A 13,761-nucleotide genomic window follows, 5' to 3' on the forward strand; every position below is an offset into this window, starting at 1 on the left:
AGAGGTCGTTGGAAGAGCAATCATGTAGAAGTGATTACAGGACAAATGGCAAAAGGAGAAACAAAGAAAGTTCAGTAGTGGCGAACAATTATGGTAACTGCAAGAACATAAGAAGGATCCAGACACTACAAGAAAGTAGCGATTAGCTGTCGCTTGGGGGAATCCTTTGCCGATGCGAAGTAAAATCGGCCGCCGGCAAAGAGTGCCTATAAAAGAAAAAAAAAAGAAAAAGAAAAACTTAATCCGCTCGATCCCATTTCGCCCTTTCCCTCTCCCCACCGCGCGCCGACTCTCTCTCTCTCTCTCTCTCTCTCTCTCTCTCTCTCTCTCTCTCTCTAAACACTAGTCATCCCTCTCTCTATCACCATGGCCCTCTGCTACAGTTTGGTCTTCCGTTGCTCATAAATCTCGGATTCTCAGGTATGATGTAAGGTTTTTCCCTTCTCACTGTTGCTTTCTGCAATTTAGAATACCTAATTAGGGATATGCATTGTCGAATCCCTAATTAGGGTTTATGTGCATCCAATCCCTCATGTAAGAAATACTCTTATGCATTACAATTGCATCCTTGGATAATGATCTATGGTGGTTTGCTGAGCCCACATGTGGCCATGTATGAAAACATGGTCACATGCATGGGAAATCTGAGTTGTGCATCAGGTTGGCCCATCGATTTTTCAAGTGGGCTGCATATCTGGAGATGATGGCTGGTTTATAAAATTCCCAATGGTCCACATGCAACGTACGCATGTTACCTACTCCATGTTTGGGCTGGCCTAATTTTTGGGCCGAGGATCTACATGGTGGAGCCACCTGATGCACAGCTCGGGTTCCATATATGTGCAACTGCACATTTGACCTGTGTGTGGTCTCTAAGCAATACACTAATGTGATGGCAGGATTGCTCAAACAATCTGAATTTCAAACTACATCTTATCGATGGCAGGGTTTATGATTCAGTTAGTGTTGAGTTATTGTATGCCATGCGGACACACTTTGAATGCCTGCATATCTAGTGTTGTACCTTGCTAGAGTATTATGAAATGGAAGGTATGCATTACAAAATGCAACTACATTGTTTCCAGTTGGATTTTGGAAGAAAATGTAGCTACCATGTGATGGATACATGAGATTTATGAAGAAAATATCATTAACTTTTGTAATTTCTACTTAATTGAATTGAATATTTGCAATTCAATTCTCTTGTGCATCCAAAGATGGCTAATCTAATTTTAGATCTTATTGTGAGACATTTTTAACTAATATCTTGTGGACTAGGGTCTTTCACTGTTCCTAGTTAGTGTTTAGAGTGTATCATGATCTTTGGTCTCAATGTCGATAAAAGCATGATATAATGATCCAATGAATGTGTAGATTTTGTTGATTTAATCATAATCTTTCACGAATTCCTTGAAGAGTGTCTGCTTATTTCTGTCCCATGATGATGGGTTTTTCTTGTCATGATGGTGGTAGATGTGTTTGATTATTACTTTAAATAGGATGCGCATATTCATGGCATTAGGTTTTATTGTGCAAACATAGAAACATGACATGGCATCTATAAAGGTAAATAGACTTGTCGGTGCTGTAATTATTCTAGGAAAAAATTGTCTTTGATGATATTTTGTGTATCATATGAACATATAATCAACTCCAAAAACATAATACAATATGCCCTTTATGTCAGGTTTGTTTCAAGAGAGCGGGATTTGATCACTTACATTGCTTGTTGTAAATTAATTATAAGAAACTAGCCTTCATTATGTCTTGGTGACTGATTGCTGGTAACCCACATGAGCCATCTCGGTTACCGTTCGTGGTGGAGGAAAGTGACTCTGTAACATGAGTTGAAGCCATTTTTCTTCTGCTTTAGTTTACACTTGGTTTATTCTCCCAGCCGAGCTTTTCAGAATTTGGATGCAAGTGTCATCTAAAACGCATCTGGCTATACTAAAATTGAATTGTTGTGTTCTTTCATGATGTTTGAATGCAGCTGCTCATGGACAAATGCTATCACAAAAAATACCAAAATACCGAGAAAAGAATATTTTGGGATAGTCCACATCCAAACCACAAGTGTTTGGACTTTTCTTGGAAAGTCTAATATTGTTATTTAGTCCGGCCACAAGCCAAGTACAAATCCAATACCATTAAATAAGTTAGGTGGGCCACATCCAAGCCCCACACATGATCCAATTAGTAATCAGGACACAAAAACACATGACAAACCAGAGTCCCAGTGGGCAGCCAAAGCTAGGCCCAGTTGGCCTTAGCTGGGCACTAGTCTGGTAAGCCTAAGCCCTGGCATGTCCTTTGCGCTGACCAGGCTGAAAAGGCTCTGCCTGTAGGCCTTGTAGCGTTGCTAGGAAAATATTAAATATCAAAAGTCCTGGAATTAGTGCAATCTAATAAATTTTTTCTTTTATCCTTACCTGAGTCAGTGTCCCATCTTATAACTGGTTGAGTCACTGAAACAGGACTCAGATCTGAGTGTCTTCAAACCACACATATGGAGTGTCTTTAAACCACATACATATGGTGGATGGAAACAGATTGCAAATGTCTTTAAACTGCACACATATGGAGTGTCTTTAAACCACACCTTTTCTAGTCTCGCGAGCGATGCATTGTGTACCCTTTTAAATACTCTGGCTTTTTTTTTGTGTAGGTTCTCAAGCCCTCATCCAGTATCACTCACGTCAGAATGTTGTTCAAGCAAGAAATGCTTTGCTAATGCCTAGCCCAAGATCCAAACAGGCACATATGTGATGTTAATTCACATATAGGGTGTAGCTAAGATTCTAGATATATCATTCTTAGCCATTCATGCGGAGACTCTACCAATCAAGACAGTGAATCGGAAATGCGTATCTGGACTTCAAGCACTAGCTGATGTTGCTGCTGCAATAATGTCCATTTTTTATATGAAATCAGCCAGTGAAGTTCAATCTCTTCAATATGCATGTTTACGCTTGTGAAAATGCCAAGTCCTTGAAGTTTTCTCTCATGGACTTTGTTTCAAAAATTCATGGGCATAGCAGCTAGAGTTGAGTCCATGTCCATCGATTCTTGTGCTCCTAAACCTACTTTCAACCCTCAGGTATTGCTAATCATTTTATTAAAATTGTGTTTCTTCTCACATATAAACATGTGTTGTCAATGACTGTGATGTACTGGATCAAATGAACTTCTTAATTTTCTTTCTTACAATTTCAAATTTTTTCCGTTACCCTTCTTATTATGCATCAGATGGGGCAGGTTCATATCCTTCTAAACCAATATCCTAAAGATTGCTTGCTTCCCATGGGAATCACTTTAGAGATTGTGGCAGAGCGGTACAAAAGTTTCACGCTTCGATCGAGATAAAGCCGCTGTGAGTTTCCACGCTTCTTCTATTTGAAGCAAATGCCTCGAATTTTTTTTTTTTTAAGGATAATTGAGTATTCGTGGTTCAAACATAATCTTTTATTGTTCTTTGGAATGTTAAGGGTTGTTAGACTACTTTAAGCCTTTGGATAGGTGAGGCACGTTTCTTTTTGTGGCGCCCACCCGAATGAAATATACATCTTATTTTCCTCATCAATAAAGATACAGATGGTGTGGACCCACCCTTCTGGGAAAAAAAAATTAAGAAAAAAAAAGACTACTTTTAAGCCTCTTATGTATGCTTTAATTTATTTTTCTTACAGCTTTTATCTCATAAAGAGGTTGCTGAGGCCACTACTGCAGGAAAATTCAATGATGAGATTGTCTCTGTACACACAGATTTGGATGCAATGGTTTTCTTATTGGAAACGTGATTTATAAACATCCAAAGCTCCAGAACAAAGATGGATATTGGGACTTCCTTGCAGGACATTGATGATAAAAGTGGCAGTGAAAGATTGGTTATAGTTTTAGCTGATGAAGGAATTCAGCCTGATACATCTATGCTTGAACCTTCATTCAAAGATGGTGGAACTGCCACTGCAGGTACGACGACTCCATTCATTCACAAGAGTCATTTCTTTGTTTCAGCTGGCTATCTGTTTCAATCAATTTCTTATTTCAGGTAATTCTAGTCAAGCTAGTGATGGTGCTGCAACTGTCCTGCTCATGAAACGAGAAGTTACACTGCAGAGATGTTTGCCAATGCTGGGAACATTCAGGTACTCTATACTAATGACTTATGAGAGGAATCATCGAATCATGAATGCAACAAACACGAAGTTTCCTGATGTGCTCATTCCCTACAGATGGGACCCATGATTTGGTTTTCCAAACTGTTGATGTGATGGGCCTCACACAGGATGTCTCATCATCATCATCTAAGCCTTATTCTGAGTGTTTCAATATAAACTGTTTGTACTCACAAAGTTTTATTAGAAAACCCAAATCTCTGATAGCTTCTGGCAATCCATATGATTGCCCTAATTGGATTTCTCTTTACCAGCATGAACCGGGTGGAAGATATCATTTTGTATTCCTTACGATTGTCCTCGTCCATTATTAAGGTCTGGACAATGTGAGGATGGTACTTTTATTATGTATTTGTTATAGTTTCACCAGAAGCCTTTATAGTAAGAGCACTTCTTTCTCTTTTTCTTTCTCTTTTAAGTGTATTTTCAGTGTTGTTTCCTACCGGTTATAGGAGATTTGATGACTTCACGAGTCTAGTGGCGCATTTAAGTACTTATATACTAAATTATTTACATTGGTTTCCCTAAATTTCTCCCAATTGTTGCGAGTCCTCAGAACTCCTATTGGTACAACTTGAATTTAACCTATTGTAGCTCGAACCTGAATTTAGCCAATCTTAGCTGTAGTACAGACCATATAACATTCTTTGGATATTTACTGGAATCAACCTCCATTGGTTTTTGCTTAGGATACAAACGCTGGTTTCCATAGTTGAGCTGCTTCTTTGTACCTCTTAGGGTGCATTGTAATTATTTGTCTTATAAAGTGAAACTTATTTATTTATTTTGATCTGTTGCATAGTGGAACCAATCAAACTGTAATTTCCTTCATATTCATAATATTGAGGGTCTGAGCTCCCTTTCATTACTTTCAAGTAGAACTTGAAAAGAAGGCATCTGAATCCAAAGGCTACTCATCATAAACCCCTTGGAAATATCAGCAGTTTTTGTCATTTTTTCTTGATTAAACTGAATGTTCTCAAGCCCTCATCCAGTATCAGTCACATCAAAATCCCAAATTATATGGCTTACCATGATCGAATATTAGGACCTTTCTTTATCTTATTATATCATTATATCTTTAGGTTGATTGATAAATTGAAGTTCTTTGAATTGTTTCAATTTGTTTGGCCGTTAACAGTTGATCACAGAAAGATCTAATTCAGCTGTGAAGATATGAATTAGTTTCCTGGTGGTCAGGCAAATGCCAGTAAAGGTTTTAGCGGCGGTTTTGCGGGACGCCCCTAAACAGAAAGTTTTTTACTGCACTAGCAGAAATGAAAAAAGCTACGAATAAAATCCGTAGCTAAAGATATTTGGCTACGGTTAAATCTGGAGTATTTCCGTAGCCATTAGTACCTTAGCAATAGCTTTTTAAAGCTCTAGATATGGATTTGATCCGTAGCCATAGAACCTACAGATACCAATAATCCTCAGCCTTCCGGATATAGTTGGACCTGATAATCCATAGCTTTTAAAGCAAGGTTTTTTTATAGTTATTTTTTAAGAGTAAGCATGGTGAAATAAATGACCACCTGCTTTGCATATAAACTCCATAATGCACAGAAATTGCTTGATAGATACTAAAGGCATATATTTTCCATGAAATTAATGATTGCATTCCTCTGGACCATCAGAGGGACACGCGAACAAAGAGTAAATCATATAGCTATGAAATTCCTTGAAACCATTTAATTTTAAAGGAAACCAACTTACTTCATGACCTGTCTGCCATTTGATGGAACCAATTTGCAGGCAACAACCACACCATTTGATGAAAATTTGAAGAATCTTAGTACATTGAAAAGAGTGAATTTATATCCAATTGCCACATTAATAAAATTTGCAGTGATTATTATTCTGTAACAATTTCCAAATGATTGGAAATTTAATGCATCGGTACACTTTGGAGCCCCAAGCAAGAAAAATCCAGATTAGTACTTGTCCTAATATTACCATGATTGGAACCCCATGGTTTGATTGCATTGAGATTTATGGCTATGTCCTCGCATGGTGAATGGTAATGAGATCAACATCACATGATTCCCAAAGCTCAGACAAATGATCTCGTTAAGCCCCAGAACCTACCGACACATGTTAATGGAATTCATGAATAGTTATAAATATGACAAACATCTAGATATATTTATCTTCCCACCTTGTGAAAATTCAGAAAGCAAGTCACATTTAGTTGTGGAAGTAGTCGCAAGTATTGCACTTCACCCAATTCCATGTGTGTTAGAATTGTGAGCATGACCTAGTTCCAGCAATGCACCATCTCAATTAAATGTACAACAAGTAATATCATAATGAGTGACGAGAATGCCTTGCAAGAAACGAAAAAAGATAAGTCAGACATTTTCTTAACATTTTCTCTGGTCATCAGACAAACCAACTGCTGATGGCTAATTGAGAAGACACCACAAAATGTCAACCGGCTGTACTTAATCATTTAATCATGTTAAGTATTTGAAAGCAGCTTCATGGAGACGGTGCATTTTAAATGTAATGGGATATTTGCAAGTAGGTGTCCTTGTCAAGTACAACAGAAATAACTTCAATAGGTTATTTTTTTCCAAAAAAATTGAATTTACAAAGGAGATGCACAAACTTGCACCAACAATCAAGGGATCAAACTTATAAACAAACTTGCAAGGAACAATGGCTTTAACTTCAGCTCCAGGTCACAGTATCACCAGCAAGCTTGCAAGGAACTATGGCTTTAACTTCAGCTCCAGGTCACAGTATCACCAGCAAGCTTGCAAGGAACTATGGCTTTAACTTCAGCTCCAGGTCACAGTATCACCAGCAAGCTTGCAAGGAACTATGGCTAGCTGCACAAAGATGAACTCAATTAAGAGCTAAAGCTTTTCAACCTCTCATTGTGCGGGCATGGTTGTGTGAGATTAGATGAACTCAATTAAGAGCCCTACTCCACTGTACCCAACTAGTTGCAGAGGGTATCTTTGTCATTTGATACAGATTCTTCTAATGCCTCCTGAAGTAGGGAAAACGGAGGGAAGATCCGCAATTCAAAAAACAGGTATCTAACTGTTGTGTAACACAGTAGAGGTAGACCCTGAACTGAATAAAAAATAATAGAAGATAAGCATGGGTGCATAAATGTGATTTTCGATATATATATATATATATATATGTCGACTTAATTGGACATGCCCACGTATTTAGCTCCTTTTTCCATTCTTAAAACTAGCTTTTGGGTCATGCCTAGTTGGTTGAGCCCAAGCTAATTACAATTAAATGGGTTGGTTGAGCATGGACTTGGTAAATTCTGAAGGGGTCAGCTTGGGCCATATTGTAATGGGCTGTGGCTCGGTTGCGGCCTAAGACCAATGCACATCATTGCTAAAAATCAGGACCCAGTTTGGTGCTCCAGCAAGCCACTTCCTCTAGGGTCTGTTTGGGTAAAAAATCAGGATTAAGCCTAATCATGATTCTAGCAAACTCCATGCTCTTTACATCATACTTACAGCCATGTTCAGGTTCATCTAGAACTTTGGAAAATGTAATTAAAGTGTTGCTTGAGCACGGAGAATTTGACATAAAAGGCATGGGTCTGAAAGACTTCAAATCCTGTTTTTAAGTATCTTGATCCTCAAATGATGGGCCCATGCAAATGCGGAACCAGATTTCCATCACTCGAACTCCCTTCTGGTGGCTGCTGAGAGCTCTCCAGCAGCTCCTTCACCAGCCGATTCCTATCAATCCCCAAAACCATAACCCTAGACTTACCACTCACTCCAAAATCCTCCAACTCAACCCCTCCATTCCCCTCTGCGATAGCTCTCAGTGCAATCTCAACAGCCGAGATCAGACCAGCCTCCCCACCAAGCTCAAGGAGCACCGCCTTACTCTAGCATCTATTTAGCATACTTTTTATTATTTCCTGTGAATGGCCAGAAGTTTACAGCCGAGCAGATTAGGTGGCCCCCACCTCTCGGAAGACAATATGGCCTTTACTGTGGGGCCCACCTCAATGTATCTATTCTATATCCATTACATTTTTCTGTTTTTCCCCATCATTTTAGGGCATGGCCAAAAGATGAAGTAGATCCAAATCTCAGGTGGACCATACTATAGGAATCAGTTATGATTGAACACTCCACCATTAAAAACTTCCTAGGGCCCACATAATGTTTATTTTCCATCCAAAATGCTGATGAGTTCACACAAACATGGATGAAGGGGAGAAAAGAAATATTAGCCTAATCAAAAATTTATGTGGCCAATAAGAAGTTTTTAATGGTCAATCACCACTGCTCCATATGAAATGATCCACTTCAGATATGGATTTGCTTCTTGTTAGGCTCATGCCTTAAAATGATCGAGCAAATTAAACGGATAGACCGGTCAAGTCACCATCCCCTATAAAGTGTATTTCATTATTTTATCAGTTATTCAAACACACACACACACAAACTCTCAGAACTTAAAAGGGATCACGTGAGTAAGTGACATGCTATTTCTTTTAAAAAACTGTTTATCTCTATCCTTTTATTCATACAGGTATCTCTATCTTAAATATCCACTACCTTAAGGTTAGGATTGTAGATTAAAATATTTAGCGCCCTAGCCACTGACTAAAAAGCTGGGCCATGATGTGAATGTATTGGCCTAGAATCATTCATACCATATGTCCTTGTGGCTTTGTGCATCCGTCTGGATGGTTATATTCTCATGCAACACATTAAATATTTGTTTCAGCTCATGCCAAGTAAGAAATCTGATCTCTTTTCTTTTTCCGCCAAAGAAGACACTACAACGAAACTGACCTTTACCGGCAGTTTTAAAATGACGGTGTTGTAGCATTAGAACAGGAGGAAAAAGAAGAAGAAGAAGAAGAAGAAATAAGTATGATTTTTCATCTTTAGATGAGAATAGAACATGCCTTTGGCCATAACCGTCACTGTGAACGTCGTATCCAAGCAAGCTATCCTCATCACCATCACAGGCCTGCAAATTGCAGCACCATGAATGAATGTTGTATCCAAGATAACTTGTAGAATGAATTAACGAAACAGATAGGTTGCCATCCTTTGTTGCCTGATGCCATTTGCAAGCTGCAACTCACCTACTGTAAAGCAGCATACATACCACCAATCTGGACTGTCCAAAACATGGGCCACGTTGTTCTTGAAATGTTGCAACTCATCCACTGTTTGTGTGGCATTCAAGATACCAATCTGGACCGTCCACATAATGGGCTCCTTTGTTGGTGAAGTAGTCTAAAATCACAATAATGGTCACAAATTGGACAGAACAATCCAACTGGGGGGAGGGGGGGTTTGGAACATGTTCCATCCACATGGGACAAACGACTTGGACAGTCTGTAATCTGGATTGGCATGCCTGTATGCTGTGGATGAAATGAGGAAGCAACCTAATCAGGGTGTGGCTTGCCAGGTTTAAGCTTTTCCCAGAACAAAAACACCAACTAGATCTCAAGGCTTTTTTTTTTTTTTTTTTTTTAAATGCGAAAATGTTGTGCATCAATGGCATTGAAACAAAGGAACTGTCCAATTATCAGTAAAACCCTTTGGTAGTTGGGGTGAATTTCAATGCACTATCAAATTGAATTGCAAACATTGGTATAATAAAATGGAAATAACCAAACTGCAATTTCCTCCCTTAGCAGGCAGGCAGGCATATGGATGGAATGGAATCCATATTTCAATTGCATTACTTTCATGTGGTACCTCAAACTATCATAACCATAAATTGAGAATACTTCCCCTTGAGTACAAGGAAACTTTCGTCATTTCTGGCTGATTATACTGAATGCATTCAATTTAATTCGCATGTGAAAAAGTTATTACAACACATATTTTGGGTCCTTACTCATGCCTCAGTGGTAGACTCGAGTTTCAACATGAGGTCATGGGTTTGAGTACCCAGTGTGGTATAAAAAAGCCACTGTGGAGTGTGAGTGTGTGGGGGTGTGAGTGCATGTAAAAAAAAAAAAAAAAAATCTTTAGTGTTAAAGAGCCAGGTACCTGTACTAATACCACACCAGCAGCATCACCAAAGACGATACTAGTACCTCTATCTTTCCAATCTACATATCGGGAAAGCGCATCAGCACCAATTATTAGAACATTTCAAAAGCCACCCGCTCAATTCAAAGCAGTACTGTTTAGTTGATAAACCATGAGAAACAGCATAGCAGCATAGCAACCCACTTAAGGCAAAGTAAATAAATATGGTACCTCTTATATCAAAGCCAGCAGTCGTCAGACCCAATAAAAAAACCACTACATGCCGCTCTAATGTCAAAGGACAAAGGAATTCTCTTACAGCCTAGCTCCTTCTGAACCTGATTCGATGTTTGGAGCTGCAATATCAAGCCAAAGGTGGAAGAGAGCATTAGAGCGGTTTGGCACATTGATGGAAAAATACTGTGAAACTAACAAAAACAGGAGGGAGGATTTCTGTTAAAAATGTACCTATTCCATCTGAGAGTTAACAAACCTTAAAAACCTGTAAATCTCTATGATATTATTTAAATGTTTGAATAAGAGAAAATATTTAAATGTATGCATAAACTCCACCAAAACCTCAAATCCACGCTAATGCAAGACAATCAGAAAGATTCAGCTCCAAACAAAACATCAATGCCAACTGATAGATGCAATGAGAAGGAAAAAGGAATATAACCCTAAAAGATCCCTGGGAATAGTCATCTATTGCTCTACATAAATGCAATACTTCCGAAATTCACCTTCAGTTACATATCAGATGATGAGAATTTTGTCCAAATTTCATCACTTTTTACGTACAGAAGTACCAGTGAAGAAGCATGAAAAAAAAAAAAAAAAAAAGGAACCAGTAAACCCAGAAAAATCATACCAAAATCCAATTTATTCATACATTTCTCCTCATAAGGCCAATCAAAGTAGCCCAAACCCCACTCTTGTTCCCAAAAAATAAACCGAACTTCCATTCTGAATCAACACCCCCTCCCCCCAATTGAAGATGGATTTAACTGGAAAAACACACCAAAAAGGAAAAATAAAAATAAAAAATCCACCCTGCAAAGTTAAGAGAGCCATCTATTCTCTTCCCAAACCCAGTCAAATTGCCCAATGCCTCCTCACATTTCAAGGAAGAAGGAAAAAAAAAAACAAGCTTCTGTTTCAAAATTTCCGTCCAAAGTTGCCGGGCACAGTAAATAGAAAAACCTCCACCCATCAAAACTCAAGACATTATCTGTTTCTACTAAATTCAATTGAATTACTAAAATCTAAATATCATTTTAAGACTTAAAAAAATCCATTCCAAATTCAATAAAAGCCTAATCAACAAAATATCCAACACACTAGGAAATTCAAGTAATTGTTTCTACTAATAGACCCAAATAAATTTGCTAACACACTCCACCATTTCTAGACAAACTATGAAATTCTCCTTCCATATTTCGACCTGCGAATAGTCATATAGACTATAAAGCTCAGCTAGCTTCTTTTCTCAACCAGATTGAAATTGATGTGGGCATTATAAATTGGAGAAGTGTCACCATTTCATAACAAATAATAGGTCTGCAAGTCGTCTTGTTGAACTACCATAGGTGGTTGTGTTTAATTCATCTTCTTAAGATATTCAAAGTAACAAACCGCTTGGCAATCCCCTGTTTAAAAACTGTAAAACAACTTCAAATTGTTGAAAACAGTTTCCAATCACTAGAAAACAACTACTACTAAATGGGGAAGTGTTATAGCGGCTGGAATTTAGTTCTTAGCAGCTGGAAATTAATTTCTCCAACAAGTATTCTATTTTTACAATGCTTAGTACTATAGTAAAACCATGCTTGCACTATCTCTGTCACTGATGAGATTGAAGAATGGAATCAAAAAAGCCATTTATCCTTAGATCACTCTACATCAGCGACAGAGATAGTACAAGCATGGGTCACCTATCTTCCAATCGCTGCAACTGGTCACACGCACGCACACACATGGCAGCCACTTGGCAGCTACAATGTACATCAAATTCAATCAAACATGGCCCCTTGCTTGGTTAGTGAAGGATTAACAACAACAATCTCTCAACCAAAGGCATACTTACTACCAACTAAATATGTCTAAAAAAATATAGAAGAAGAGAATCATGAATTGAAGAGAATCACGACCTGCCATTCCACAAGATTAAAATCGTCACAGGCATTCCATCAAACACCTGTCGAGCAAGATCGATGGACCCCCTGATTAGATCTCATTAGATCCAGGACCTAATGGGATATCCAATCAAACACATGGTCTAAAGTGAATAAACAGAGGAGGAATGCCCTATCCGCACAAACACATGGTCTAGAATGGTATATGTGCGACATCACTGCCTCTAATGAGGTGGATCAATGTTGATTGTTCCCCTCCCATATATCATGCTAGTCCACTCATGGATGGGCCAAAAATGTATGAAAGAAACAGAGATTAAATGTACAACAGTGGTACACGTTATTGGTTGAAGCATTTCTTCAAACAACTAACATGTAGATGTCGGCGGCCATGGACAGCGGCGATATGGCTGCCGCTGCGATGGCTGCCGCTGCGATGGCTGCTGCCCAAATTTTGATAATCGAAATGGGAAGTGAGAGAGACAGAAATGAAGGGAGAAAGATCGAGAGAGAGTACCTTCGATTTTCTCTTCGTTCTTCTATTTTCTTCGATTGTTGGAGAGAGATCGAAGAAGGAACAACACGTCGAAGAAAACGAGGGAAAGAGAGATCGAGAGAGAGGGAGGAGAGGGAGGAGAGAGCGGGAGGGAGAGGAAGGGAGAGAGATCGATGACGGGAGAGGGAGAGACGAGACGGCGGAGATGGAGAGGGAGAGAGATAGTGAGAGGTAAAGAGAGAGATAGAGAGATAGGGCTTTTACTTTTAAGTCGACCGAGCATCCGGCAGTTGGTGATGGCAGCCGGTAAAAACGCGCCGGACATTCTCCAATTTCTTGTAGTGTTTCTTCTTCTTTTTTTCTCATTTTAAAGGGGTGCTTTATGTTTTTAAGCATTTATTTATTTCACGAAGATATGATGCGGGTTTTTTTTCCCTTTTTAACTCTTTTGTTATTTTAAAGGGTGCTTTATGTTTTTAAGCATTTATTTACTTCACGAAGATATGATGCAGGTTTTTTTTTTCCCTTCTTAACTCTTTTGTTCGCGGTGTGTTTAGGAGATTAAGCATTTGAAATTATGGCAATTGCTACAGTAGGGAATAGAGCTGGGCATTGGTCCGGGTCGGACGAGATTTGGCCTAACCCAGTCAGATCCAAAATTCTAACAGGCTAACCCAAAATCGATCCGATCCGAGACCGAGTTCAGGTCATCTGACTCGAACAGATCCGTTCCTTGATTGACTTGACCCGATCCGAGTCTGACTCGGTCAGGGAAACCGAGTCGGATCGGGTTGGGCTCTATTCGGATCATTTGATATGGTGTGGTCCACTTCAGTCTTCAATGTATCGTAATTTTTTGTTCAATACCTAAAATGATATGTCAAAATGGATGAACGGCTTAGATAACATATATACATCAAGGGTGGCCCCGCATGACTATAAAAAATGTATATCAA

The 13,761-nt window shown here is 38.8% G+C and overlaps 1 protein-coding gene and 1 long non-coding RNA gene across 18 annotated transcripts; one reads left to right on the forward strand and one right to left on the reverse strand.

Moving 5' to 3' along the window:
• Positions 1–319: 319 nt before the first annotated feature.
• On the forward strand, positions 320–4,434 carry LOC131246033 (3-ketoacyl CoA thiolase 1, peroxisomal-like). 11 transcript variants are annotated; one of them, XR_009171105.1, is made up of 5 exons: positions 322–420; positions 2,669–3,100; positions 3,250–3,373; positions 3,690–3,972; positions 4,052–4,434. XR_009171105.1 is itself a non-coding variant. In XM_058245899.1 (4 exons), exons 3-4 carry the CDS (start codon positions 3,831–3,833, stop codon positions 4,246–4,248), a joined length of 339 nt encoding a protein of 112 aa, XP_058101882.1. In that variant the 5' UTR covers positions 322–432; positions 3,320–3,373; positions 3,690–3,830; the 3' UTR covers positions 4,249–4,434. The 11 variants fall into 11 exon arrangements, 9 of the variants coding, with proteins under 9 accessions (XP_058101886.1, XP_058101882.1, XP_058101881.1 ...); XR_009171106.1 differs by having other exon boundaries at positions 3,766–3,972; XM_058245899.1 differs by lacking the exon at positions 2,669–3,100 and having other exon boundaries at positions 322–432; positions 3,320–3,373.
• Positions 4,435–8,607: 4,173 nt separating this feature from the next.
• Positions 8,608–13,159, reverse strand: LOC131246034 (uncharacterized). 7 transcript variants are annotated; one of them, XR_009171112.1, is made up of 6 exons: positions 12,827–13,159; positions 12,325–12,371; positions 10,643–10,676; positions 10,406–10,530; positions 10,193–10,328; positions 8,608–9,152 (listed from the first exon to the last, which is right to left on the reverse strand). It is a non-coding gene; the product is annotated as an uncharacterized LOC131246034 (long non-coding RNA). The 7 variants fall into 7 exon arrangements; XR_009171113.1 differs by lacking the exon at positions 12,325–12,371; XR_009171111.1 differs by having other exon boundaries at positions 10,406–10,676.
• Between the last annotated feature and the right edge of the window lie 602 nt (positions 13,160–13,761).

The sequence above is a fragment of the Magnolia sinica genome, chromosome 5 (assembly GCF_029962835.1).
Source record: "Magnolia sinica isolate HGM2019 chromosome 5, MsV1, whole genome shotgun sequence".
Lineage (NCBI taxonomy): Eukaryota > Viridiplantae > Streptophyta > Magnoliopsida > Magnoliales > Magnoliaceae > Magnolia > Magnolia sinica.